This window comes from Meleagris gallopavo, chromosome 8, assembly GCF_905368555.1.
Source record: "Meleagris gallopavo chromosome 8, MGAL_WU_HG_1.1, whole genome shotgun sequence".
Classification (NCBI taxonomy): domain Eukaryota; kingdom Metazoa; phylum Chordata; class Aves; order Galliformes; family Phasianidae; genus Meleagris; species Meleagris gallopavo.
In genome coordinates this window covers 30609627-30637457 of record NC_139411.1, presented here as the reverse complement: position 1 = coordinate 30637457, position 27831 = coordinate 30609627, and the positions used below count along the sequence as shown (strand labels likewise).

The 27831-nt window shown below is 39.6% G+C and overlaps 1 protein-coding gene across 5 annotated transcripts; it reads right to left on the bottom strand.

The window, feature by feature from the left end:
- Positions 1-367: 367 nt before the first annotated feature.
- PLEKHA1 (pleckstrin homology domain containing A1) lies at positions 368-27831 on the bottom strand. 5 transcript variants are annotated; one of them, XM_085229221.1, is made up of 13 exons: positions 27625-27831; positions 16451-16611; positions 15802-15858; positions 14953-14998; positions 12785-12882; positions 11090-11221; positions 10372-10515; positions 9485-9553; positions 8942-9006; positions 8031-8094; positions 6700-6789; positions 5609-5683; positions 368-2846 (listed from the first exon to the last, which is right to left on the bottom strand). In XM_085229221.1, exons 2-13 carry the CDS (start codon positions 16589-16591, stop codon positions 2517-2519), a joined length of 1311 nt encoding a protein of 436 aa, XP_085085347.1. In that variant the 5' UTR covers positions 16592-16611; positions 27625-27831; the 3' UTR covers positions 368-2516. The 5 variants fall into 5 exon arrangements, with proteins under 5 accessions (XP_085085347.1, XP_085085344.1, XP_085085345.1 ...); XM_085229218.1 differs by having other exon boundaries at positions 5579-5649; XM_085229219.1 differs by having other exon boundaries at positions 5609-5649; positions 27625-27828.

Genomic DNA, 27831 nt, shown 5'->3' with positions numbered 1-27831 from the left:
CAGATGCACAACACAGCAAGACACCTCACTTATTTCAGTGACCACAGCTCAAGTCACAATGGTCTCTGAAGAAAAACTAAGATGCATTACTTCTGTCAGAAGACGTCACAATCTAACTGGATTTGTTTAACTATGTACCATCTATGTAAAATATTGTATTCAATTACACTTCTTTATCTGAAGCTTGCATGTTGCTGAGACCCTGATTCACTGTACCACATTACAGTGCAGTCACTCTGGTGTGATGAAAGCCTGCTGCTGCACAGCGAGCTGCTTCCAGGTGTCACAGACACAGTTCCTCCTGTGAAACACCGAAAACACCACAAAAATATTCAATGCACTGCAAGAAAACAGAGCCAGCTGTTACTTTAAGTTACCCAAAGTGATTTATTGACAATTTAAATGTGACATATTTACAGCACTGTTTCTAAAATAATTTAACAATTTTCATAGATTTATAAAAGTACTGATAAATAGGAGACCCTGACAGTTACCAACCACAAATATTTCCCTACTCTACTGAGCTACATCAGTAGTTCTTTCTGTTGCCCCCCCTCCCTCCCCCTCTTTTTAAAAGATCCATAATGGAGCTGCTTTACCTCCACCCGATGTGTAAAATTGCCAATACCAAAATATAGTAAAATGAACATGCAGTGTGAAAGCTGTACCAGAGCAAGTGATTTCAGATGTTAGACTACAGTAAAAGTATTTTAATGCAAAGTGCCTTCCACACCGAATGTACTTGTGAAAAAATAAGCCTTTGAAGAGCTATTGTTTTGTCTTTAAAGAAGTTAAAACCTACAATACTAGTTTAGACACTTACAGAAGCTTCCAATTCTGTGCTAGTTTTCACATGTATCTAAAGAGTCAAAGAAAACCAGTAATATACAAACACCACTGCCTTAAGACTGTGGTTAGTTAGCTTATGGATAAAAAAAAATGAAGGTGCTGACATAACTTAAGGTTCTGAAATTAGACTGTATTTCACTCTATTCCATCCTTGGATCAACAAGTTATCACGGTAAAGCCATCTGTATCTCTCAGGCAGGAAGTCAGTTTGGAAGTCAGAGAGAAGATGGACTGGTATGATATGTATCTTAGGTCAGAGTAGACAAAAAAGTAACACGAAGCTGACTATCTGAATCACAGTAAGCAGCAGCATGACATATCTGTGGGGTTTTGATTAGAACAGTTGTTCAGGAACGATGAGCAGTACACACTCAATCTAATGCAATGCTTGAAATGTAAAGGTTCCTCCCCTTTGCACCACCGAAGCCCCGTAACACAGTGTACACAAACGACAAATAGTCATTTTCTCTTTCCCAAAAACATCTATTGCACAGCTAGTAGATGCAATACCAGAAGCCTGGTATCCCTAGCATAAGTTTTCTATTTTTAAACAGCCGTTTCAAACAACACTTTTCAGAACAACTCTCAACCCAAGGTTCCAAGCCATTGAGAATGGTTTGTGTACATACCTAACGTGAAAGTGTTTCAACAATGTGAGAAAAAACACAGGCACTTAAGATTATTAGTGCACCAAAAGTTATAGGCCACAATTGCATGACTGTGAACAGTTCAGTACCAGAAAGGACAAAACTAAACGAGGAGGTCTTCCACTGATCCAACACAGAAACAACTGTTCACAAAGCACTGATAAGAAAACCGTCCTCAAAACAGTAATCAAACGATACGTTTAGACATTTAATAAAAATAATTACTGCAAAGCCTCATGTAACACAATATAAACCCTACTTAGTTCAAAAGGTCCAAAGTGTCCAAATTCAGAAGTCCAATTTCCCTCCTCCCCCACTCTATAACATTACATGCAGTCCATTAAAATCCAAATGTGCAAAAAGTTATAACCCACCTTTAGGAGTGCATCAAAAATAGACTATTCAAAATATTATTTTAGTGGAAATTTTTCAGCACCATAACTAGAATTCCAAGGGAGCCCAGAATTCTTACTCTGATAACAATTCAGTTGACACTATTGATCCTAAAGAACAGAAGAAACATTTTGTGCATTTCTTGCTATCTGAAAGCCATGGAGAGAAACAATTCTCACATATGCATAAAATCTTACCGTAGTTCAGAATGAAGTTAAGTAATCACATATTTTGGCAATAAGGTTTTCACAGCACAGCATTAATTGTAAATTTAGTTTGCCAGATTAGGAATGAAAAGTTGCTGGTACCTTGCTAACCTGCAAAAGTACATTTTTGGTTTTGTCTTTTGTTTACTTCATTGTAAATTGTGCAGTTTGGCCCCTCCCTGGTGATTTACTATCAGGCTTTGAGAAAATGCATGAGGTCCATTTTTGACCCTCGGCTGAAAGGCAATATACAAACATATATATACACATATGTGCACATAAACACACATACATATATATATATAAATCAGTGTTTGCTTTTTATTTTTGTTCTTATTTCCTGTAATTTTCTTTGGTTAAAAGTCTGAGCAAGGAAATTAGAGGACCGAACAAATGGATCATTCTCCAAACACTTCCATCATTACACATCGCTAACTGGAAGGCTTGCATCATCCAGATCCACAAGGCCAGGATCCTGTTCCTGAGTGCCATTTTTGCTTTGGGGTTCCGAGAGGCCCTGTTCAGTCACTTTGGCAGCTGATTCTCTTGGAGCGACAGCCTGGATCTTGTAGCTCCCTGGCTTGGCCTTGGTAAAAGATTCGTGAAATCCTCGCTTCTCCAAGGCAGGGTATTTGGCGTGAGGGTTTGGGACCAGAGGGCTGTTGTGAGTGGCTGTGGAATGTGAGGTGGCTGGGGCTGGGAGGGCAGAACGGAGAGCATGGTTGGGTTCGGAAGAAGACTCGGTATGCTCCTGGAAAAGAAGAGCACGTGTCAAATCAAGTCACTCACAGCACATGATAAAGATGCAGTTTCAGATTTCACTCTCAGAAAAAAAAAATAATCAAGACAGGAAATACACAAAGCAAAGCATCAGCCATAGCAGGAGGAGGCAAGTGCTTTCCCAAGGCAGTGTATTAAATGTGAGCCTACAGCAGTGTGTGACAGCAACATCCATTTCTTCATTTGAAGAAATTACATTTCTCAAATCAAGCGCAGCAGCTCCTTACACTTTATAATGTAGTCCAGCAAACTGAAGCTTCTCATTTTATTAAGACTTATATAACCTTCTGAAGACGTGCACCTTCAAAGCTATTGAAAATGACATCTTTCAGAAATAAATTTATTGTAACATTTACTACAACAGGCACTTGCATCCTAAATCCTGAAGCAGCACCCATTTTACAGGTTGCCCAAGGAGGCTGTGGGTGCCCCATCCCTGGAGGCATTCAAAGCCAGGCTGGATGTGGCTCTGGGCTGCCTGGTCTGGTGGTTGGTGACCCTGCACATGGCAGGGGGTTGGAACTAGATGAGCATTGTGGTCCTTTTCAACCCAGGCCATTCTATGATTCTATGACACTCTTCCCTCTTCTCACAAGGATCGATCTCCTTAGTTTATTTTGGGGACCAAAGAGAAATGGCAACTCTCCTTTGCTATCAAGACCACATAAAAGCTCCACAGTTAATGGCCCCAGAAAAAAAATCTTATTCCTTTCAGCTGTCGAATTACTTTCTTGTGTTAATAACTGTTACCTGCCATTCTGTTGACCTTTACATACCGCTTTATGAGACTGACACTGTAGAAAATAACCTAACATTTACTTCCTGAAAGAAACAAATTACCAGCCCACGTAGGTACTACTTAGAAATCTAAGACACAGAGTGCACTTTTAGACGTCCTAGGTGACGGGAGCAGTAACAGATGCAATTTAACTATAGTGAGAAAATACTGACCAAAAAATGGCTGCTTAACGCTGATAGGAGAAAAGCCCCAAAGGCCTGGAGGCTCAGCCTTTGACCTGGGAAATCTTTGAGCAGTGCAGGTGGCCCCTGAAGGTACCACTAGTAAGGATGAAACAAAAGAACTGAGGGACAATTTATCCGAGAGAAGCTGGAATCGTTTGGGATTGGCTATACTTTTACTATCTACTAAACACAACACACTACTCATATCCAGGCAATAACTACAACAGCTTTTATGGCTGTATCTATCCATATTGGTGATCTACAATGAACAGACTTTAAGAAAATAAAGCCTCTGTGTCCATGAGCACTGTGGAATCAAGCAAGCCATCATCACAGCAACTTCTGTGTAGCCAGGGGCTAGGTATCCCTTTACATCACGACATGATGACAGCCTTCCTGACCTACAGCTCTATCTCCACAAGACAACGTCTCAGATTCTGCATCCTATCTGTCAGTTCTGCAAGGATGTCTTAAAGACCTGGGAATGGCTGGAACAGCACAGGATGTTAAGTTAAATAATATGATCAGAACTATGTGCAGTGATACACTAAACACTTCACTACATGTATTAGGAGCTGCCGCTGCTGCCACTTCTGCAATGTAATTTTCTGTGCAAATGCACAGAAAATTTTCTGTGTTAGTGCAGGAACTAAAGAAATTGGCAAACCCACGTGTGTACACAAATCAAGGCACTTCTCAAGCACTTTATTAGCAAAAAAACTATCACAGATGTGTCCAAGATGCAAATATATATCCTAAACGAAATCATTTTTTTCATAGCAGTTTCCAAAGTTTCTTTCAGAATGCTATGACAGCAACTCATAAAGGTAATCATAAGGATGCTGCCAAATAACATCATATTTCTTTTCTATAGGATGTAATACTACAGGATGAAGGAGCTGTTCATCTTTCTTTGGACTTCAATTTTGTGCTCAAATTCAATAAAGTTTTACATATTAATTACACTGCTGTTCTTCATACCTGACTTGACAGTTCACTTTAAGAAAAACATTTGCTTTAGGAGATCATATGATTCAGTATGTTACTACTCCTCTTTTTAACAATACTCACAGGTGAACACGTAGGACAGCAATGAGGGAACTGAGGACGAGATCTCTACACAAAACTTTCTGATTATATCAGCCAAAGGATTCTTGGATTTACTACCCACACTGACTAATTTCACATTTAGAAGACTTTGCTGCTACGTTACTCTCAAGCTGTACTGCTTTGAACAACGACCGTACATTATAACGCTTCTACGTTTGAACTAAATTTCATGCAGACACTTACAAGCCATGCAGATCAGGCTGCAGTATTATCCTTCCAATTGCTAGAGTTAAGACGTGCATTTTTTGTGTGCACGCATCTGTATTAGTTTGTGGGTAGCTGAAGTTTAATTTTGCTTTTGCGCAGTTTCAAAAAAATTTCAAGTAAAATGGAAACATGAACTCTCATGCAAATTGGTTTTTTGTACTTTCGTTTCTAAATTGTATTACATAATTTGCTGTGTTTTAATACATAGTCTAGTTTGAAGTCAATGCTTTTGTCACTTTTCAATTCCAATTATTTTAAAGGCAAGAAAATACAGTGCAAACCTGTAAGTGAATGATGTAATTTATGAGTTAGTTTTCAGTAATGGTAACAGGTAGCATTATTTTTAGCTTCTTAATAGCGCAAATTAGTCTCTAGTTCTAAGCCCTCTGTTAAGAAGGCAAGTTTCCATGAGAGCCCACATACGTGCTGCATTCACCAGTTCTTGATGTATACCTCTGTATACAAGGATTCGACAGCCTTCTGGCCTGCCGCATCTGGAACACAGTGCAAAGCTAAGATTAGAGTAACCTATACTTGGGGAAAGAAGAGAGGGAAAAAGAAAAGTGATGCAGACAGTACCAGCGAGGTTGCTCAGTTAGCCCCACGAAGGAAACAAACCAGCATACACAAAGAAAAGTTATCTGCATATTTTCATGCCCCCCAAAAGAAGTAAGATTTACGATAGGAAGTTATTATTTAAACCCGGCTCTCAGCTGCAAAAATAACTTAGCTTAGGTTCAGTTGACAGAAACATCGATGCAAACATGTAGTCAGGTGCCAGATTTAAGTTACTGGATTTCAGATTATGGGGGTGATGACATATTCAGCTTATTACAAAACATCCCATAGCCAGAAAGTGAAGAAGCATACCTTGCAGCATCTGAACTGTAAAGTATTCCATTTGTTCTATCTGGCTGTGACGTAGTTTAAATGCAAGTATGGATGAAATGCTGGCATCCACACAGCTTCACAAACATGAAGATTTGTCACAGTGCCTCAGTTCAGTAATGCTAGATGGTGTTCACACTACGTTTCCAACAGCAAAATCTAATTCATGCGAGCAGACATTTCTTCAGAAAGTGTTTTAAATGTGAATCTGTATCTGCATATACAATCAACTACGAGTAACAGACAGTGACAGTCTAGCAGCTAGAGTTGTTAGAAGCACATTAGGATTTGGTCACTGGAATGCAAAATTCAGCTATCAAAAATGCCTCGCAGGAATTAGGAAGGTTCAATTTTACTCATAGCAGCATAGCAACAAAAGATCCAACTGAACTCCAAAGAATTCTTCTATGTTAGCACTTGCATTACCTACATCTTCAGGACAGTACAATGCACGTAAAGCAACACAGAGATAAGACTAAGCTAAGTGTTCATTAAAAACACAAAATAACTTATGCCCATCTGTAGGGAATTTCATGCAAAGATGCCACATTACTACAGGACAGAATGGAAGACAGACAAAAGTAAAAAATCTAGAACCTCATGTGCAGAAGTGAACACCAACTAATTGCATTTCTTTAAGTTTCAGAGTAACATACGGAAGCTGCTGATCTTCCAGGTCCTCGCTGTGCTACAATGGCCCCAGAAATTGCTTTTATCCAGCTGTGCATGTCTTCTGGGCTGTCCGCCTGGATCAAACAACACGAGTTAGGTTTAACTATCAGCTCTTTTTCCAGTGTGCTGACCATCTGCATAAAAATCAGAGCCTTATCCTACTTTAACAGTCTCTTATTTAAAGCCACGTGGACTTGTATTTCTTAAAGCTGACACTTCTTAAAATTTTGCCTTGAATTTACCATTATATACATATGTTTCTATAAAATAATAAGCAGCAAGTGTATAAATAAATACACACATTATTTACGTATTCTAGATTCATTTTTTTCCTTAGTTTAAACAAACAATTAAACCACCCACATTAATTCTTACAGGAGATCTGCTGACCTCCCTCAGGGGACTCTGCACAATGACAACTTCTGCATTTCAGTCACTTTACTTCTATGAGGTAATTACTGGAGAGCTACAGCAAAATAAGAAGCAGTCTATATTCAGAGTCTGCTATACATTTACACAGAACAAGAATCTTATAAAGGTGAGACAGATTAACAGTGAGTGTCAAAGGCGTACATATTTGAGACAAAGAAGCAGCTAAAGCTCCCTCTGTTAGGTTGCATTTGACTAAAACTAGCACATACAGCATCAAGAAGCATGTGTAACATGTCAATTCTGTTCAGCTGTGAGACAGCTCAGAACTCAGCATTTGGCTCCAAAACCTGCATCAGATGATACAGGCCATTCTGATCCTACAAGAGAAAGCTGGAAATGATTTCCTCCTCCAGAAACAGGAGAAATAGCACTACAAGCATCACACTCCCACACAGCTAGACAATGCAAGCCTTCGAGATTTACACTAAACCAAACATTAAAAAAATAACATGGTAAAGATGCAGTGAATAACGTGCATACAGATACATACTGCCAAAAATACTTTCAGATACAAAAACTGGGTGTTCCTGTGCTATTTTCATGTGGCAACTAATTTCAATCTGAGAACTTGATTACTATGAATAAAAACTCAGTACCTCAAAGTAAAAGTTTTAGTATATTGACTAGATACTATGGAATTTGAAAACCCAAATTCCAACCAAATCACACTAGGATTTACTGTTCTTTTACTGTATTGCTTTAGATACCAACAACACTTGCTGTTATTCTGAGTATCTCTCACATGCACCTTCTGAAATATAATGAAAATTGTGTTCCCTCTGAAAATCACAGTACATTTAAATCCAACTTTCTAAGACAAATGGCACTGCTTCTTTGCTTTGACAACATCAATCTGTTTCACCCAAAGTTTAAAAGAAATTACCTGCACATAAAAGGTTCGAGAAGTAGTTACAATTTCAAAGAGATTGTCTCTCATCATTATATCACTGTAAAGGAAAGAAAAGAGTTCAACAGGAAGTTCAACTTTCCCAACTCACTTTAATACTCTAAAATGTGCAGAGAATCAAAGCATGTGCTGTCTAAAGACCTCTGCATTCTTCATCACCCTATATTTTTTTTCTTAAAAAAAAAAAAAAAAACAAGTAGAAAAAGAGCAACTCATATTGAACTTAGCCTTAAGACTCTTTATTCACTAGTGACACGCATACTTGCTCAGTATTTTTAATCTGAACATTCAAATTCCTATTATATTAAGTTCAAATACTGTTTTCATCAGATTTCTCTCCTAGACTTCATATTTATATTTTGGTTTTGATTTGGCAAAACATTATTCCTAAACAGCAGCCTGCTTAAAAGAAAAAAAAACAGTCTATCTCCACAGCTACAGAGCCCATTCATTCCTTATATTGCCACTCAGTAGAAAGCAAACTGAAGGAGACAGTGAGTTCTCATCTAAACTTTGGTCGTTTGGCTTGAGTGCTTGAGTAAGACAAAGGTCTGAAGACTGTAAAAGCAGAAAAGGGACAACTAGAATTGTTGCCCCAAATCAGACAGTACTTATGCTTTGCTGACTCATGACTGTATGATATTCCTTTATTCTGCCCTCATCCAGTGTATTTGCATTCTACAACAGTAGTCAAATACTGTATGTGTGGAACACAGCATAATGCAGCACTCCCAATATCAATTTCATACACAAACTACCTGTTACAAAGAAGAGCATCATAATGCATAGTAAACTGAAGCTACTTAAGTTCCTCCATGTTTCCAACAAGCAGTCTAGTCACAACATGCAGCATACTACGTCCCAAGCACCAGCTCTTCTCTCCTCACCTTTGTTTGCATTCCTGAACTTTATGGACCTCTTTAAGTGGTATAACTCTGAGAGGTTCCTTCTCCTGAAAAAAGGTAAAAATACTATTTTTAGGAAACAAACAGCACTGCTTGTGAACAGCAGAATTCTTTCCCTGTCTTGGGTGCCATGGGGAAAGATCCCACCATTTGTATGATAAGCACCCCATAATCTTAAGTTCAGATCAAGAACTACAAGATTAGTTATGTCCCTCCACATAATGATCTTCTGTTTCAAGAATGAGCTATATGTGAGAATGAAGTGACATAAGATATTAAAACAAAATCAAGGTGATTACAGAATATACCCTATCATTGTTCTTCAGTGCAGTACTGGCAGAACCCTAAAAAGAAGGCTGAAGTCTGATTTAACAGTCACTCTAGTCATTTTTTTCTTCCCAATCATGAAAAGTTATTGTAAGGCACTGATACAAGTTTCAAGAGTAGAATGACACATTTTTCAAATGCAAGTGCATTTTGGATTTTCTTGGAAGTATCGTTGATAAGCAACAATCAGAATCTTACCAGTTCAGACTTAAAATATCCTATTGTGTTTTCATCCAACTGAAAGTATCTTCTTTTCCAGTTCTTCATCTGCAAAAGAAAAATAACTTCATATATAATAATACACACACAGTAATATATACATACATTCTCCAAGACTGCCTTTTGGCAGGGGAGAGCACTGAAAAAATTTTATAATAGAAAATACTAGCTTCTAGAAGTTTTGGGGTTTTTTTTGTGCAAAAACCTCCACTTAAAATTGTAGCAGAAATGTAAGAAGACACTAATTAAGTTAAATGCTTCTAGTTAATTTTTAGTGAAAAACTGAAATGCTACAAGAAGGTTCATAATTCAAGATAAAATGAGTCTGAGGACTCACAATATGTATATCTTGCCTAATCTGAAGAATTTATTTGCTTTTAGTCAATTTAGCAAAGCATCACATGAACAGTTCCACTTGTATTAATCAGTCTAACAAGTGGTACAACTCCTCCTCTGAACTACAGTAAAATTGTAGTACACTAAAATAGTGTTTTCTAAACACCTCAGTGATTTAAAAAGCAGATTTCTAATTCAGATGCTTCTAGGAAACAAAATAAGGATCTCAATATAACTGCAGCAGAGCAGAATTTTTAGTTGAATGCACCAGCCATCATGCGAAAACCTATGCGTGAACAAATTTTCCTCTCCAAAACATCAACAACACTGAAGACCATGAACACAATTAAGACAAATTATACTCCACAGTAGGACACCGTTTACCTTTAATCATCCTTAATACTGGCAGCAATGCTATAATTGCTGGTAACTATTTTTTTGTTCCTTCACATCTATCTACTTGGTAAGTAGAACTACCTTTGTTCACCTTTGTTCTCGACTAAGGAAACATGCTGATCTGAAATGCTTACCACTGCTCCTTGTTTTACACAGTAGCCAGCTTTGATAATAGCATTATCTGGGGGATGTTTAGCAGTAAAATAAGGAAGGTGGCTTTGCGATCGTTTCAGGTAACTCCTGTCACCTCCTTCGCTGCACTCGTTGACTTCTTCTTTCTAGAAAAGAAAAAAAAAAAGGAGGGAAGTTCAGCATATTCTCATTCTTTTTTCTAATGGTGAACCTACACTGCCATGCTATTAGCAGGGTCTGGGCAAAGACAGGATTTAAACAGCAAGGATGTTTTCTATTTTTTTATTGTTGTCCTAATAACTCCTGATGTTTCTGTGAGAACTTCCACCCCCTCCCCATCCCAAATGTTACTGTACATCAAGGTGATGTTTTTGTGCAAGATTAACTCTTACTTCCCACTCAAGAGGAAATGGTTACCTTAGAACCTAATATTTTCTAGGCAGAACTAGGGTTACTTCTCAAGGAATCCTTTACCTCACATATTTTCAGTGAAATTCACTTTCTGGCTTCACAAGCTCATTTCCTAAGATTCTTCATGACAGTTTAAACTGCTGCCATCCTTACTACCTCTAGTAGCATAGCACAATCAACTGACATCACCTCCTTTCAATCCACTCTTCCTGCCCATTAAGATGACAGAACTTTAGCACTATTAACCCTCATAACTCATTTCAGATACACTCAAAAAAATTAATACCCAACTTCTTCTAAAGGTATTACCTGGGTAGGTGTAATGATAGGAACACCACCGACAATTTCTGTCCTGTAAGACACTTGCTTCTTTCCACCTGGGCTTTCAGCTTGACGGTTTGCATTATCCATTTGACACAGAGGATCAGACTGCTTTGGTACCTCAAATACAAACACAATAGCTAAGTGTTTTTGTTTCTTTGTTTGTTTTTGTTTTTTTAAATACAAAATTCGTATGAAAACAGAAAAAAAAACCCAATCCTAAGAAATACTGTCAGTTTGCACTCAGCAGGATTTAAGTAATGTTTTCTAATTGTACAAGGCTAGAAATAGTTTAAGTGAAAATATGTTGCAATGCTATTCTTCAGTCCTCAGAAGAAGACTAATGCCAATTATGATGCCACCATGTTGAAATGAAATCTAAAAATCAGTTCCAAGCTTTGCCATAATTGCCAGACTTGATCTTCAAGAAGGATGTCTAATTTGTAGAACTTGTTCTTTACTTACCACTTCCTTTCACATTTCCTCAAATCAGTAATAAGTGCTGAATGGAGACTTCCCACTGACTGTGGAACTAGCAACTAGATAAATATACAGGTCAGCCAAGTTCCTTCAGGAAGAAGTGATACCCAGATTCTCTTTTTACACAGTGAATTTTCATGCAAGTCTTTGGTACATTCAAAACTTGAAATTGAATGGATCTAGACAAGAACAACAGCTCTTTATAGTTTGCTGTGATTCTAGTCTGTACACCCAGGCCTGCATGTTTTACAAACAAAAAGAATCATAGAATGGCTTAGATTGGAGAGGACTTGAAGGATCACCTAGTTTCAATCTGCAGAGAAATATGAGCAGTCCTGAGAGCACAAGTGTCAGCCTGGGACAGCTTTCCCCTGCTCCTCTTCATGAAAAACAGAAAACCACAAAGCCTTCTCACTCTGATTTTATTTATTAGTAATAGTGAAGTTTTCGTAAGTCCAAATGCCTACATCAAAAGTGTTCAAACAACTCATAGAAACATCACATCCTTAGATAATCCCCAAATATGAGAAAGCTACCAACAGCAAAAAATAAATACATGCTCTGCTCAGAACCCTTTCTTGTAAGGGCATGCTCTTAAAACAGCTCATATCATCACTTCCCCAAATATGGACAGAAACAAAACCATAACTTCTGTCTCTTAACAGACTGAGGTAATCCACAGATGTTTTCCATGATGTGATAACCAGCTGCCCTGCTACAAACCAGGAGAGTAATTTATCAGTTTTAAGAACATAGTTAATAGCTTAATACTTCTTTGAAAAGATATTACTTGAAATCAAGTAAGAGCCTTTGTAACACAGCATCATGTGTCTGTTCATTATTTTAATAATACTTTACGAATTATAAAACTTGTGACATCAGGTAAATGCATGATTACATTTCTTTGCCTGCAAGCATCTTCCAGATATTTCAATTAATACGATGGCATATGGTAATTTAAAACCTTTACTAGAGACTATCATGTGTTTTTATTAAAGTAATATTTTTGTCCAATTCCCAAAGCAAAAGGCAAACAAAAATGAACTCAAGTTTAGGAGGGAGTTCTGTTTGGTTCCTTCAAGTCTTGGAAATTAGCCAACATTTGTTTATAGAGATAAAATGGCCACTCCAGCGTAAAAGCCAGAGACACATTGACAAAGCTGACATTTGAAAACAGGGCTACATAGGAATGAAATCACTTACTGTGATTTTGGTAGCTTTGTTCAGAACATTTACCCATTCTACTAGGTCTTGCTGATCATTGGCTTGTAGAAAATATTTTCTCATCCCTGCATTCATAACTGTTAAAAAGCAATACGAAAAGTTAACAAAACTGAAATTTAAGAGCAAGCTTCACACCACAGTAAGAGCTATTTCAAACAGATAAACCAGTTCAAGTGATTAAGCTCAATGTTGCATTTCTTCTTAGGAAATCATGGTAAGATATACACACACCTATTGACTTACTTTCTTGCCTTTTTAAAAACAAACAAACAAACAAAAAAAAACAGCTGCAACACAAACTGCAGCACACATAATCTGTTAAATACTTTTTATTAAAAAGAAAGTATTGGATTTTAGAAAGAATTTTTTTTATAGCTCTGCTTCCTTCTCCCAGTCTCAATTTCCCCAAGCATCAAGGTTTTATACCCAGAAACTTCTGCAGTTTTGACTTTCAATCCTCTGCCCACCATCTGCCATCCTTTGCAATAAATTCATTAATACAATCTCAGATTATTAATTACTTCTGGAAAAATCAATATTGATTATTAAATACATTATAGCCTGGACCACACCCCCTTAAATGAATCAGAACACAAAACTTATTTTATTTTAGTGATTTGACAAAGAAGGCAGAACTCTAGCAATTCTATATTTCCACTTAGCAGACTTTTATCAAAAAGGACAAAGTCTTTCTTTCTGAGTCAAAGTGTAGGGACCTCACAAACTAAGAATTTACATAGAAAGAGCATTAAGATAACCTCCAAAGAGAGCTTTCCCAGAACTGCAAGGTATTTGCTGCTTTACCTGTAACATCACAGTTCAAGTCATCACTAACATACATGCTAGAAACAGAGACTTCTACACTGCCTCCACCACTTCCCCACAAGTAGATGGTTTAAAGCAAATATTCTTACATGCAAATATCAATTCAAAATGCAGAATGTAAAATGAGTTGAAAACTCTCTCAATATTTAAAAGAATGACAATAAATAGGACTTCTTTTTCCCCTCTCCTAGAAGTTTCAAAGACGCTTTAATAAGCCAAGAATATTAGAAGCTGTAAGTCAGCAACCTGGACAATTAAGGCTCCTTAGAGCTGGCCCACCATTAAATGTAACTTCACTGCTGATGAGGATAAACATCTCTGCATGTCAATATGGAGAGGAATCTGTAGATGGCACTGAACTGACACATGAGATACAGAATCCCTGCAGCTCTACATGCAGGGCGATTACAGGCACCTTAGAGAAACCCAGTGCAAAGGAGGCAACTCCCTCCAGGGAGGAAACGATACACTGCATGGTTCACACCACGTGTTAGCCTTGTGTGAATCTGCACAAAGTGTGGCAAAGCTGCCTCCTCTGGGCCTGTGTAACATACCTATGGCAAAGGTGCACCTAACTGCCAAAAACCCTGCAGGCATTTCCAGCACCTTCAACTGAGATAAAGCTCTTATGAGAATGCAGTCATAAAGAAAGGTTACTTGTGAACAGAGTAGTGGCCAATGACCATCTTTATGTATCATTCTGTGAGTGCTAATAGCTTGCTATGAAATTCTGGAATCGTGTGAAGCTCTGGACAAGTGACTTAGTTATAAGAAAAATTATAACAAAAAAAATCTAAGGGATTTTATGAGCTGCCAAAGCTTTATCCAAGTTTAAACAAGCTCAAGCATCAAGAAACCTAGAAGGTACCCCAAGCAAATTATTTCCTTCACTGAAGCACCATAGGCTGAGATTTAACCCAAGAGCGTTGGCAAGCATTATGGTGTTTTAATATCCATTAAATGTACTCTTTTATGAGCAATACAGATTAAAATAGTTAGATGACTTGCCTCCATAGCTGACAGGCATGCTGTATCTCTGAAAACAGCCATCATTTTTAATTAGCTTATTAATGTCTCAAAAACTTCACACATCTGAAGAAACAACTCTTACCTAGTCCTCATTAAGCTGAAATAAGAAAAAGCCATAAAAACACATCATGAAGAAACCAGCATCACACCCGCATTAAAGAGGAAATGGTGAGCACAAGCTATTTCTAAAAACAACACTACCAGCTGCATCTAGTAATAGAATTGCAGAACATATCTTTGTTTCGAGTTTCTGAAGAACCTACTTGGCATGCATGCTGCATACAAGAACTTACCAAAACAGAACTCTGCCTTTGGCCTTAGCTTAGTTGCATCGCTAACCTAGTAGAAAAATTAACATTTTAAATATCACAATAGTACACAAAATATACATCAAACATCACCACACTCTCTTGTAAATGGCTGAATTTGAAGATGAGCAACATAGTATGTGCTATAGATCTCATTATAGCTATGATGATATACAGATAAAAAGACAAACATTACGTAATATTCAGTTTAAGATGTACATCCTATGGCAAAAAAGCAGCTTAAGCCATATGCTCCTATTCCTTAAATTTTAGGATTCCTTACCTTTCTGAAGAAGGGAAAAATCTCACAGACAAAATGCTGAAGTTGCCAAATGCAATGCTTATATTTGCATTTTGAACTTCTGTATCTCAACGGAACTAAAAATTTAAAAGTGTTTCCTACTGCTCAGGGCTTCAGTCAATAATTGTGAGCTTTCAGTCAAAGCAGTAGGAAGGAAAAATTAGGAAGGAGATGAGTACAGAAATGTCTGCAAAGATGTGCCCATGAGATCGATGTGGGTAGTTATATCTCTTACAAGGATAGAAAAAAGTAGGTGATAAGATGAAGTAGAAGAACAAAAGGAAAAAGTTACATGCAAAGAAAGGTTGATTTTTTCCACTTATTTGTTAATGCAATATTTGCTGTAAGTTTAAGCATAGAGACTGTTTAGTTTTCCTGTGCAAGTAAATGAATAAGAATTAAGTGTTTACTACAAGTTTCACTGTTCTGTGATTCAAGATCATTATTATTTGAAAACTATCGCACCCAGTGATTTATCTTCTACTTCAAACCCCGCCAATACCTACCAACAAGTGTCCTACGTATCACCTTACCTTTGAAATATAGGTAAGTTTAATGACTCCAACAGGCGGAGACCCGGAGGGAAGATTCTGAAACAAATCAATGTTACAAAGTGAAACTAAACCATTCGCACTTCACGTGCAGCGTTTACGGATAAAAAGCGAATCATTCAATGCCACAAACAAAGAAAATCCTACACGTTTTTACAGACAATACACAATGCACACTTCCAACAGGATCTAAACCACTGGTTTGTTACACACACACATCTGGTAATAAACTAAAAACAGAAAGACTGCTAGAAACAATACAAGCTCTAATTGTTTCAGAGGTGTATGTATTTGACTAGAGGAAAAAAGGATTCTTGCAGGTCTCCAACCAGGAAATCCGGAAAGAATACTTCTTCCTCAACAGATGCTGGCATCTTATGTATTTTGATCAGGGCAGGCAGAAGGGACAAGAAGTGACATTTAGCTATTATGCCAGATACTTCAAAGGCTGCCTCAAGTGTTTTCTAAAAGAGATGGAAAAACTGTAGTTTTATCTTTTTTTTTTTTTCCTTTCTTAAAGTTTCCACATACAAAGAACTAACAATAAAGCACTTTTTCAACTTTTTTAACACATTTACATAAGGAAACAAATCAAAATGACCCATTTGGCCTAATCACTATAGCACCTCACCTGGGGGTTATCCATGTACCAGACCAGACTGTCTTCTCTCGTGTCCAGAATGAAGTACCGCCGCAGAAACTTCCCGCTATTCTCATTTTCTTCAATGTCTAAGAAACCACAAATGCGATTCTGACGATCCACATAAGGCATTTCTGACCCAGAACATCACACTGCAAAACAAGAAGTAGAGAAGTAAAGCAAAGCTCCTCATAACTGCCTTTAAGACCACTCCAACTTTTCGAGCAGTTTCAACTGGCACCCAAAAGAGATTTCTACGGAAGAATAAGTGAAGCGTAGCTGTTTCCTCCCACTACCACTGAATTCCCAGATGGCTCGTCCTTACCTCCTTGAAGCACATACTCAGGATGTCTAAGCAGTAAGTAGAAGTGCTTGTTTTTACATCAATAAAGAATAATCACCAGTTGGGCAAAAATTGAGATAATGTTAAGTTCTTTACAGAGAGAGTGGTGAGGTGCTGGAACAGCTGCCCAGAGGGGCTGTGGATGCTCCATCCCTGGAGGTGTTCAAGGCCAGGTTGGATGAGGCCCTGGGCAGCCTGGGCTGGTATTAAATGTGGAGGTTGGTGGCCCTGCATGTGGCAGGGGGTTGGAGCTTCATGAGCCTTGAGGTCCCTTCCAACCCACTGTGTTGGCCATTTTGTGATTCTGTAATGTTAGGTTTATATTTTTGTCATAGACATTGCCCTCTGTGACCAAGGATCTTTGTCAGCAGCACCACCATCCAACATGCTTTTTTTTTTTTTTTTAAATATATATTTTGCTCAAGCAAGGCCAACAAGGTGGATTTTGGAAATACTGATCACATTTTCTCTTTATTCCTAAAAAAAGGATTTCATGGTACAAACAGACAGCTCCTCATCCTCGTACATCAAGCAGTAAAAGCGACGTGTGCAGCAAAAACGTGAACACATTTCCCAGCTCTAAGCAAAAGTCTCAATATACACATGGTACCAGGAAGGTCATCACAGGTTGTCATTTTCGGGGGGTTTTGTTTGCTGCCAAAGAATCTGCACTACTGACCACCCATTCCCATTCTGCCTGCTTCAGCTTTTAAGGCTCCACTTTTCTTGGTTTTACCTTCTCTTAAAGGACAGTTGTTTTACCTTGCAAGCCAGCCCTGCAAGACTAGAAGCAAACTTCTACATTAAAAAACAAACAAAAACCCCCAAAAACACCAAAATCTGACTTAAAGAATAAAATCAGGCTGATGCCAACCTTTGCTAGGTCAGGACCAAAACAAAAATGCAAATTCTTCTTTGCATTTTGCTAAAAACAAACAAACCAAACCAACACAACACACCTCAAAAATATTAAGTTGCTGCATAAAAGGCACTTGAGACTTTTCCTAAGAACTTTCAGCTTCCACTGTGTAATTTCAAAGTTTAATATTTATTAAAATTGCACTCCATTTCCATGCTTAGTTTCTTGATTTAAATAAATATATATGCACAAAAGGAGGCAGACACCTGATAACTGTCTGCCTCATACACCACAGTACAACACAAGACACTGGGAAGTACATTTTGAAGTGCTCATGTTTGGCAATCAGATGTAGACATAACATGTACTTATTTCTGGGTATCAGATACACAAATACACAGACATAAGCTTGCATTTACAACTGTCCTTTTATATTTGAGTACCATTCAAATTTTGCACCAACCACTGAGAAAGAACTTCTTGCTGTCACGACCCTGACACCGTACAAAAAGTTGTTCAATTAACCAGTTTTAAGGCAATTTATTCCATCTGTGAGGTAACAAACCTTTTTTGCACCAGCACCACATTCACCTCCTGGTGCCAATTCAAGTCTGAAATGCTGCCACTGGGGACCAGAGCTTCCCAATTCCATTCAGTAGTGGTTGCAAAAAAAAAAAAAAAAAAGCTGAAGAGACTGTAGTATCAGAGTGAGAGGCTACTTAAAAAATCCAGTTGTTTTTATTTCTTTTTAAATTGTTTAATTCTAAAGACATATACATTTTTGCATACAATGAAGTCTGCACACTTGCTGGAGATGCAAGGTGTTCTTTACACTGTGGCAAGGCTGTTACTTGGGTATAAGCCTGCTCTGAGTACCTGACCGATTGGTTCTTTTCCCCTTTAAGAGGCAAAGGGGTGCCCACCTACAAGGTGTGCAATGGTGGTTTTAAACTTCGGAGACACAGGTTTGATCTCTAGTAAAGGATCAAGATTTCCTAAGGTGATTAAATTTTCTTACGGTGCCCTTGCAACGCAAGCACCACAGAACTCAGACAAGCTCTGTAACACAGCTCTGCTTGTAACCAAGTGTGAAAGCAGACACTTGGGCACTCTCAAGACTCTGTCCTAACCGTAACCCCACCAGCTCTTGGGATCACTTTACACTGGAGGCACACCTTCTCACTATGAACCCTATACAAACAGCAGTAGCTAGGGGCAAGCTTTAGGGCTGCTGTTTTCTAAACTGGCAGAACTTGGCATCACAGTTTTAATTTAAATAAATGTAAAACTTGTTATTTACCACTGCTCTCCCAAATTGTGCCAGGCTGTCCCAACAAACACGTAGTTTTTGTCCAAGTCCAGCTTAATACCAAGTGCTGAAGCTCTCAGAGAAGCTGATAAGAAGCATGTGTCAGTGGCTGGTTTCCTGCTGCAGTAGGCTGAAGCTACACTTCATAGGATTTCTGAAACCTACCAGATGCTAGAAAGCCTTAAGCTTCGTTATAAGATTGAAATCCAACATAAAATCACACAGTCATCCTCCAGCTGCAGAACTCTGCTTCCATCCTGTTATATCTTGGCAAGAATCCACCCTCAATTAATACCAATTCCATTCAGCTTTCATTAACAAACCATAATTTGATAATGCGCGTAACAATCAATTTAGGCCTTTCTTCCAGTTATAAAGCAGCTCAACACATGACAAAACCTCAGTGCAGCACCCTGCCTGGCAGCTCCAGACAGACAGCAAAGCAACGAAGGGAGAATACTGCATTCCTAATATCACTAATACCAATGCCTCAGGTTGGAAGAACCAACCTAATAGTTCTTTAGAACTCCAGCTTAAAACTGCTCTACATAATACAACATTATGTAACAGATACCATTTACTGTTAGTGACGTTATTTCAGTGGAGCAGCTCTTTCAGCCTCACAGCGAGGGCTGTGCTATAATCCAAACAGGACGTCTCGCTTATTTTTGTAGCCTTACATCCCTTTTTTCAGCAGCAGAGTACTAATTTAAGAAGGTACATACCTCAGCCCAACTTCTCTCGGATTTCCTCTCTCACCACTCTTTTCCTCTGTGTACCAACATTCCTTAATATTTATATCACAGGTGAAGGCTTTCAAGCCTCCTGGGCACCTCCAACTAAAAGTTACTGAGCACTCTGTCCCAGCCTGCAGCTGGGTTATATGACCAGAACCCCGAAAGGCACACCAGCATCTTGCCCCACCAGCTGGGAACAGCCTTTTCAAACTCTCCTACACTATTTGCTATTTTTAGTTTCACACCAGCACCTGCTGAGCTCAACTCCTTTACAGTTTGAAGGCTTCCTCCACCTTTTCAAGTCCAAAGCCTTTATAAGACGAAGAAAGCAGCATGCAAGGTAGTATTTCGATTATTTCAACTTTCCTTTGACAGTCGGTGCTTAATTTACACAAAGCAGGCATAAACAGAAGGGGAAGGGGAAAAGTTCCAGCAATTGCCTGTCTTTCCTCCAGTTCCAGTGGCAGCTCAATCATTGCCAGCTCTTTGCTTCTGCCTCAGCAATTACTACCAGCTTCCTGCTGTAAATCAGCAGCTCACGAGCTGGTCATCATTTTTACTGACCATTTACTCCATTTATTGACTCCCGTGGGTAAAGGATGAGTTCAGATTGTCCCACTTATACCCTGCAAACCACAGCAATGAGAGCTTTCCTTCTTACATGCATACAGGACAATAAAGAGGAAGAGGGAGAAAACCTTGAGACAACCAGCTCTCAAGAGCTTCGGAAAACCATGTAATCTTCCAGTACAGTTGTTTAAACTTTTGATTGTCCATCCCTTGAAATGTTTTCCAGCAGGGAAGCAGAACGCTGGGTTGATAACTTAAGCCCAGCGACAACTTCTCTCCCATCTCTCACAGACCCCTTACAGTTTTCTTAAAAGTACCCAAGACGTGCAAGAAAAATGAAGTAAAATAAAACCAAAACCCTGGCAGCTAGAGAGAGAGATGACTGGGGCACTATTTTGATGATAATTTAGGACTGACTGTTCTGAAATGACATGCTAAGCTTCCTTATTTCCCAAAGATCCATCACTGTTTCTGTTCCATTTCTGTCCCAGACAGGGCAGCAAACTGAGTCCTTCTGTTAAACTGATGACATGACTGATTTGCTAGAAGCTGAAGAAGCCATTAGCAGCGATCTGCAGATGAGAACTGGAAGTCTCCAGGAAATGTTGATCACTACATTTGGATTCCTTCTCCAAAATGGTCAAAAATAAGGAAAAAAGCAGCTGCACAAGGCTGGTACTTATCTGCAAGAGAATTCTTAAATACATGAAGAAACACAAAAACAAATAAAAATAATCAAACAAATAAAACCATCAGAAGCCTCTCCTATCCCTGATCAAACTATCAGGCATGTCTAACAATAGAGCCCTCTGCTAGCAAGCATCTAACCCAACTTCCAGCCAAGCCACAATACAGAAGCAGCCTTACTTGCACTGATGAATCACCTCTGAAAAAGAGCAATATTATCATGCACTTAAGCCTTACTCAGTCATCACCATCTTTAAAACACATCTGATCTATTGTTTTTCAAGCCTTGTTAAATCACAATAAACCAACTATTCCCCCCCCTCCTTTCCTTACCTTAGTAAGACAAATGCCCGTAGTTGTACTCCACATTATCTACAACTTAAATGCTACAGCAATAATGTGCTTTAATACTCACATACAACAGAGTCCTAAGGAAAATGCTCTGATGTTTCCTTTAGTCAGTCAGCTATTATTTATTATACTGACAACTAAATATTCATTCATTGTGCAAGGCTTTGCGTAGGTCAGAATGCCCAGCACTTTGAAGGTCTCCTCCAGAACCAACCTTACTTATTGCATTCCATTAGTGTCACATGAGGATTCACAGTGGTGAGGAGTCATCTTGGAGCTCTACAGTAAGAACAAATTCAGTGAGAGCTCTTCAGTGAGAAACAAGGCTTTGTCTGCCTCATATAAGTGAGCCAATGCTCCTTTAGAGAACACATGCCAGATCTCTAACCATCGAATGGCAAGGTTTTCAGGTCACTGTCTTCCTTTTCGTCTATTTTTTTCCCCCTACCAAATTAAAGAAAATCCCACTCTCAATAAGAAAGAAGCAAGCTGCCAGCTTACAGAATATGCCTTGCACCAGGCATAGCCCACAGCTGGTTGCTGACTCTCTCCCTCACCCAGTGTACGTGCCATGTCATAAATACCAGCTCATGGTGTGGCTGCTGGCCTGCGTTGGCACTGGTGTTTCTCGCAGCATGAATTACAAAGCGTGCAAAGAATAACCACACTCCACCTACAGAGTAATCCTAACAGCACCAGGAAGCCATTGGGCTCCTGGCATTTTGCAGCATTGCCCCATGACCTACGCACAGCAAGACGGAAATACTCCAGTAGAATCATAAATCCTGTCTATGTGCAACAACATGCCTGGAAATCCTGAACTTACCACGAACAGACAACAGGCTGGTTTTCAACTTACTGCCTTCCCCCAAGGAGGGAATAAATGGACCTCTCACAAAGCAGTGCTGCTCCTCCACTGTTCCCCTGCACCCCCAAAAAAGAAAAAAAAAATCAGAGCAACAACACAAACTAGACAGTAGAAATGAAGAAGCCAGTGTACTCACAGTGAAATTCGTTTAAAGAGTGAGGAAATAAAAAGGTTAACGAGGAAAAATACAACAGAAGCCTGAAGTTGTGACTAAGCAGGAACATTACTGAAGCAGAAACATCCTTTAAGCATTGCTACCTAACTCTGCAACACAAAGTCTTCAAGCTAAAGAAATTAATTCGCCAGATGAATTATTAGTAGAGCCGAAGTTCCCATCTGGTATCATAAGCTTTCCTAAAGAACTAACCAATAATTGAACAACGTCCTTTGAAGTGCAGTGCTGGGAGGACTGCTCCCTTACACCAAACCTGGCGTGTAACTGTTCTAGCACTTAACAGAAGAACGCTTAATTAAATCTCTAGTCTGAACAAGTTCAAACATTTTATTGGACAAGGGATGTAAATGTGATGGGGACCAAAGCACTCGTACACATCAAAATAACTGCATATTAAACTGATGAATTTATCACATCTCTGTCAGTGCAGAGACTGCTCCTGGGGGCGTAGGCTCTCAGCAATAAAAACTCGTGTTTGCACAGCTTGATAATTGCTGTCTAGTCTGCACTTTTAGTTTACAGCAAGGACAATTCCATCTTTAACTTTGAGCAGAAGGATTTTCAACCAAAATACTTTTAGCTCAGTGGTGTGGTGGAAAAGCTGATCTGTTCTCATCTTCTTTCACCTGAAAAGCCAATAAAATCAAAAGGAATTTAGGACATCTTACCGTGCCAGCAATAACTAATAAACAAAACTGATAGCTAAACCACTCAGATGTAATGCTTACCTAGAATTAATGGCATTTTCCACATAAAAGGAGAGTTGAGAGCAGAATACAGTTTTGCTATCGTTCCTTGGATCACAATAGAAAGATTTGGCTCATTCAGGTTTTTAAGCACTGCTTTTACACTTTCGCTTTTAATACACAAAACAACGCGGTGCTCCTCCAGCCTTTAACAACCTGCTTTCTACCTTTAACTGACCCAAAAGGTTTTCTGCCAGATTTTTTTTCCTCGACTTCACAGCCAGCAGGGAACTCACCTACCCTCTAACTTCCAACATAAGGAAGCCCAAAGCACCATGCAACTCAAAGCTTGATTGCTGTACCTTGTAACACCTGGTGCTCATCACTCAGCTCTGCAGCTCCAGCTGAACGTGGAGGGACAGAGCAGCAGTTTGTCCCAGGCCACACAGAGAGCTTTTGGCAACACATAGAGCTCAACCTGTTTCCCAAGTCCCAGCACAGCAGACTCACCATTGAACCACCTTTCTTCTACATAAAATACCTGAAACTATTCAGATTTTCAAGGCAAAGGCATATGTTCAAACCTGAAAACTGTTTAAACTGTTAAATGCCACAAACGTCTACCAGACCTGCAACTCCCTACTCACTCAGATAACATCTGTTAAAAGTAAGTGGCTCATACAGTTCTGCCCCAGAAAGCTTAATAAGTTCCTTCTCCAAGATTAAAGAAACACCTACACATTCTAGATGCTTCTGCAAGTCCCTGGAGGGAGAAAACGCTGCTCAGTGCTGAGACAATGAACCAAGCTTCCTTCCTTAGCAGCAACAAAACCCTGCTGCTTTACCTAGCACTAACAGGAAGGTGTTATTTATAAAATTGAGCCATACACAAATACATATCTAAGTGTTTCAAAATTAGACTACTGCATATCAGACAATGACCTATGACTTACAGATGTACAAAGTCCTAGCCTCAGAGAGCAGTATAAGAGTAGAACTCTTTTTTCTACATAGTTCAGCCTTATCTCTAATATCAGTCGTTTTGTACATTAACACATATAACTTCAAAACCCAAACTGAAACAGTACTTGTTTCTCTAACCTCTTCAGTATGCTTTTTTTTTTTTTTAAAGAGAATGTACATTATTTTTATGTCAAATAAACTCATAGGGATTTTGATGTTTCTGTTTCTTATGCAGTTCTATAAAGCACTGTGAGCAGTACGTCTTGCCACGTCTTGCTGCATTTAGACTCAACGAAACCGAAGAACAGATAGTTTTATCTCTTGTTCTGAAATACTTACTCCACTTGGTAAAAATGTTCTATGCTAAATCCAGTTACCTAAATTCACCTACTCTGGCACTGAAACAAATGACTGCCCTTTCACACAGCCGTACAGCCGCACAAAGGCTTACTTGGCTCCAAACCCCACAAGCATTTTCAAAGAAGCCTTTCCATTGCTCCTGACTATCAGGAGAAAACAACTGTCACAAAGAAGGATGCTTTCTCTTCTATCACAAGCCATTGTTCAGACTAGCAGTGACATACAGCTGGCTACAATGGAGCACATACCACCACAGGCTAGGGAACTTCACACTTCTAACATGCTCTCACTTTCCAGTGCTTCAGGCTTGCTGCATTTTGAAGTGACTCCATTTACTGTGATAGGTGTCAGCTCAAATAACCAGGGCCATTTAGTAATAAAGACACTGATGGAATTCTAAATCTACTAAAATAGATTAAGAATTTTGCAGGCCTGGCATTTTGGACTCTGTCCAATCCTGCACTGAAGGCTGTATTGCAGGCACAGATCAGGTCACATTTTAGTAACGTCCTAAAGCTTTTTTCTAATCTGTTACAGTCAATAAAAACGGACTTTTGCACTTCCTCTCTTCTGCATTAACCCTCTGACATACAGTCAGCCTTTATTATTCCTGCTGATAGGACTTACTTGTCTTTTGAAATAAGTCACAGCTCTTTGGAAAAATCAAGGCCTTTTCTCATATTCAGGTTTTTTCCCCTGCATGTACACATCTCTGCACCCCACTGTGCACATCTCTCTATCATTCTATCAGTCACTGCTCCTAAGAAAGGACAACTACAGGGGAGAAGTGACAGAAAGGAAAAAAAAAAAAACACATTAAGGTGCTTCTATTTCCCGTACACACCACTTCTTTTGTCTTCTCTCAAGTTTGTATGTAAGCATCTCTTCTTCCAAAACACTTAAACGCTGCAATATACCCTGTTAGTCACCTACCACACATCTTCCTCTTGATTTCCATCTTTGAAATGCACACAATGGAAGCTTATGCCAGCTGCAGTTATGTAACACAGAAACAGCTTAAGAAAACAGATTTCATCTGTATATTTTACTAACTCAGAACTGATTTTTCCTACAGTAACAAAATAGCAGCGCTGAGTGACTGCAGACACCAGATTCATAACAAGTCTTACTTTTTTTTATGCAAACCTGTCTCTGGCAGCCCAGTACTCAGTGATATCATGCCAAGTATTAACTGTTAGAATGCACAAAACCCAGTATAATCTCTTGAATTAATACTTTCCGCAGCATCATGGCTTATTTACCCCTGAATTACAAGGCTCTCCTTCAAACACTGACAAGGCTGAGTGAGACTCCAGCCCACTCCCTAATGCTTAAGGATGTGACAAACAGGAAAGCAGAACTTCCACGCTTCTCTGCTTTAGGAACCTGACAGTGTCATGCACATTGTTACTTGTGTGAATTGATCAACATGTAAAAATAATAACCAGAAGTAGAGACAAAACTGCAGGAACCTAAAAGGCAAATCCACTGCTCCAAACCCACTGTTAACGCTTTCTGGAATGAAGTGATTTCCTCTCAATGTATCCAGCATGGTACATCCTAAGAAGCAATGACTAAGCTCAGAGGAAGAATTCTTTCCATAGGTGATCATACTCCTGCGTGTACCTGAAAGATTCACCGTAACTCAGTTGTGAAATAAACTGACACAAGCCTTTATTATATTTCATAACTATTTTTACACCAAAAGAATAAAAAAAATCCTTAAAAATTCAGTCTTCTGTTACGACAAACAGAAGGAGTACCTTGTTGCACAGCATCCAGCCAGAGACATCCCCCACAGCTCTATCATGGTAAAGATGGGTTTGTGCTGTATCATAATGAACACAGTCAAGTGTAGAAAAAGGAAGTGGATAAAGAGAAAAAAATAAAAAAGACAAAAAACCCTTCTGGATTCAACAATGCAAAGCTATTCTAACACCTCATAGAGGCAAACTGTGATCAAATACGGTTCTGTTTTCCAGTATCACATATAGGATTGGGTGAAGGGGAAGAGAACAGGACATGCACCTTTGCAGATACAATGGCCCCTTCTTGGTGAAGTAAAGCAATGTGTCAGAAGGCAACAAAAAGCTTATGGCATCCAGCAGTCTGGATTCCACATGTATCTCTGCATATATACATAAATGGCTGGTAACCTCTGTAAAAGCACAATGCCTTTGCAAGATGAAGCACGAAGCAATCTAGGTCTTAACAACCTGAAGAAAAAAATGTCAGTCTCATTCTCAGCTTTACTCAGTCAAATGAGAGCATTTTCTACCTAACGATCAGCCTAATAAGTTGTATAACTGAACTTTTCCCCACTTGAATATAAAGTATTCTGTCAGAGCGTTTTTAATCTCCCTCAACAAACCACTAGAGTTAAGACAGAAGACTTTTCAAAAACAGGCCTCAAAATAACAGCCTGCTCCCCAGAGACAAAACGCTGCTCTCTTGAAGTCACTTGGCAAATATTTTATGCAGTAATACAACACCTTTTGTGCAGGTTATGCGTTAATTACTCCCAAGGCATCTGCAGAATTTAAGTCTTAAGTTCATAAGACGCCAAACGCACATTTAAAGTGGCATCTGTGCTACAGAGTGCGAACGTGACAGAGTTTAACACAAATTTATAGGCAAGTTATCCACTCAGAGACCCTTTGCTTTGAGGAACAAGCAGCCCAAGTGGCTGAGCAGCACGCTGCTAACCTGCAGCTCCCTCCAACAGCCCGTGTGCAGCCACAGCAGCGCTCAGGCTGAGGGCTGCCACAGCCACCACAGCTCCGCACCTCACAGCGGCCCACGCCCAGCACTGCAGGCTGTGCCCTGGTAACACTTGAGAAGGCAGAGGGGAGAGGTAAAAAAAAAAAATAATAATAATCAAAAAATCAAATAAAACGCGGGTCATGAGATCATCTTCTTAGCGCTTGGGATGTGACTGAGCACTAAACGCTCAGCGCAGCGATGGTGCCATCGCCTTTTGTATCTTTTGTACAGCCCCTCGAGGTGAAGCGCCCGCAGACCCCCACACCAAAGCCAAGATTTCGTCAGGAAGTTAAAAACAAAAATGACATTCGAAAAAAATAATAATCATAAAAGAAGGAGAAGGGAGAAGCCCGAGGCGAGCAGACGAAGCGCTGCGCAAAGACGGAGGGCAGCGGCTGCCCCGCACGGCAGGAAGAACGCCGCCGCCGCTGCCGCCGCGCCCTCGGGCCTCGGGCGGCCCCACCTCGGCCCTCCGCCCGGCTCCAAGCACTTACTGGAGGCCGGCGCAGTCCGGGAGCTCCGTGAGGAGCCGGGCCGCGCGCGGGTCCCGTTCGCCTCCTCCTGCCGCGCTCCCGGCCCGTCACGACGGCGGCAGCTCGAACTCGCTTCTTCCCTTCCCCTCCGTTTCCCGCCCCGCTCAGGAAACTCAGCCGCCCGCCCCCCCGCCGCACTGCGCGGCGATACCGCCGAGGTCCCCGCCC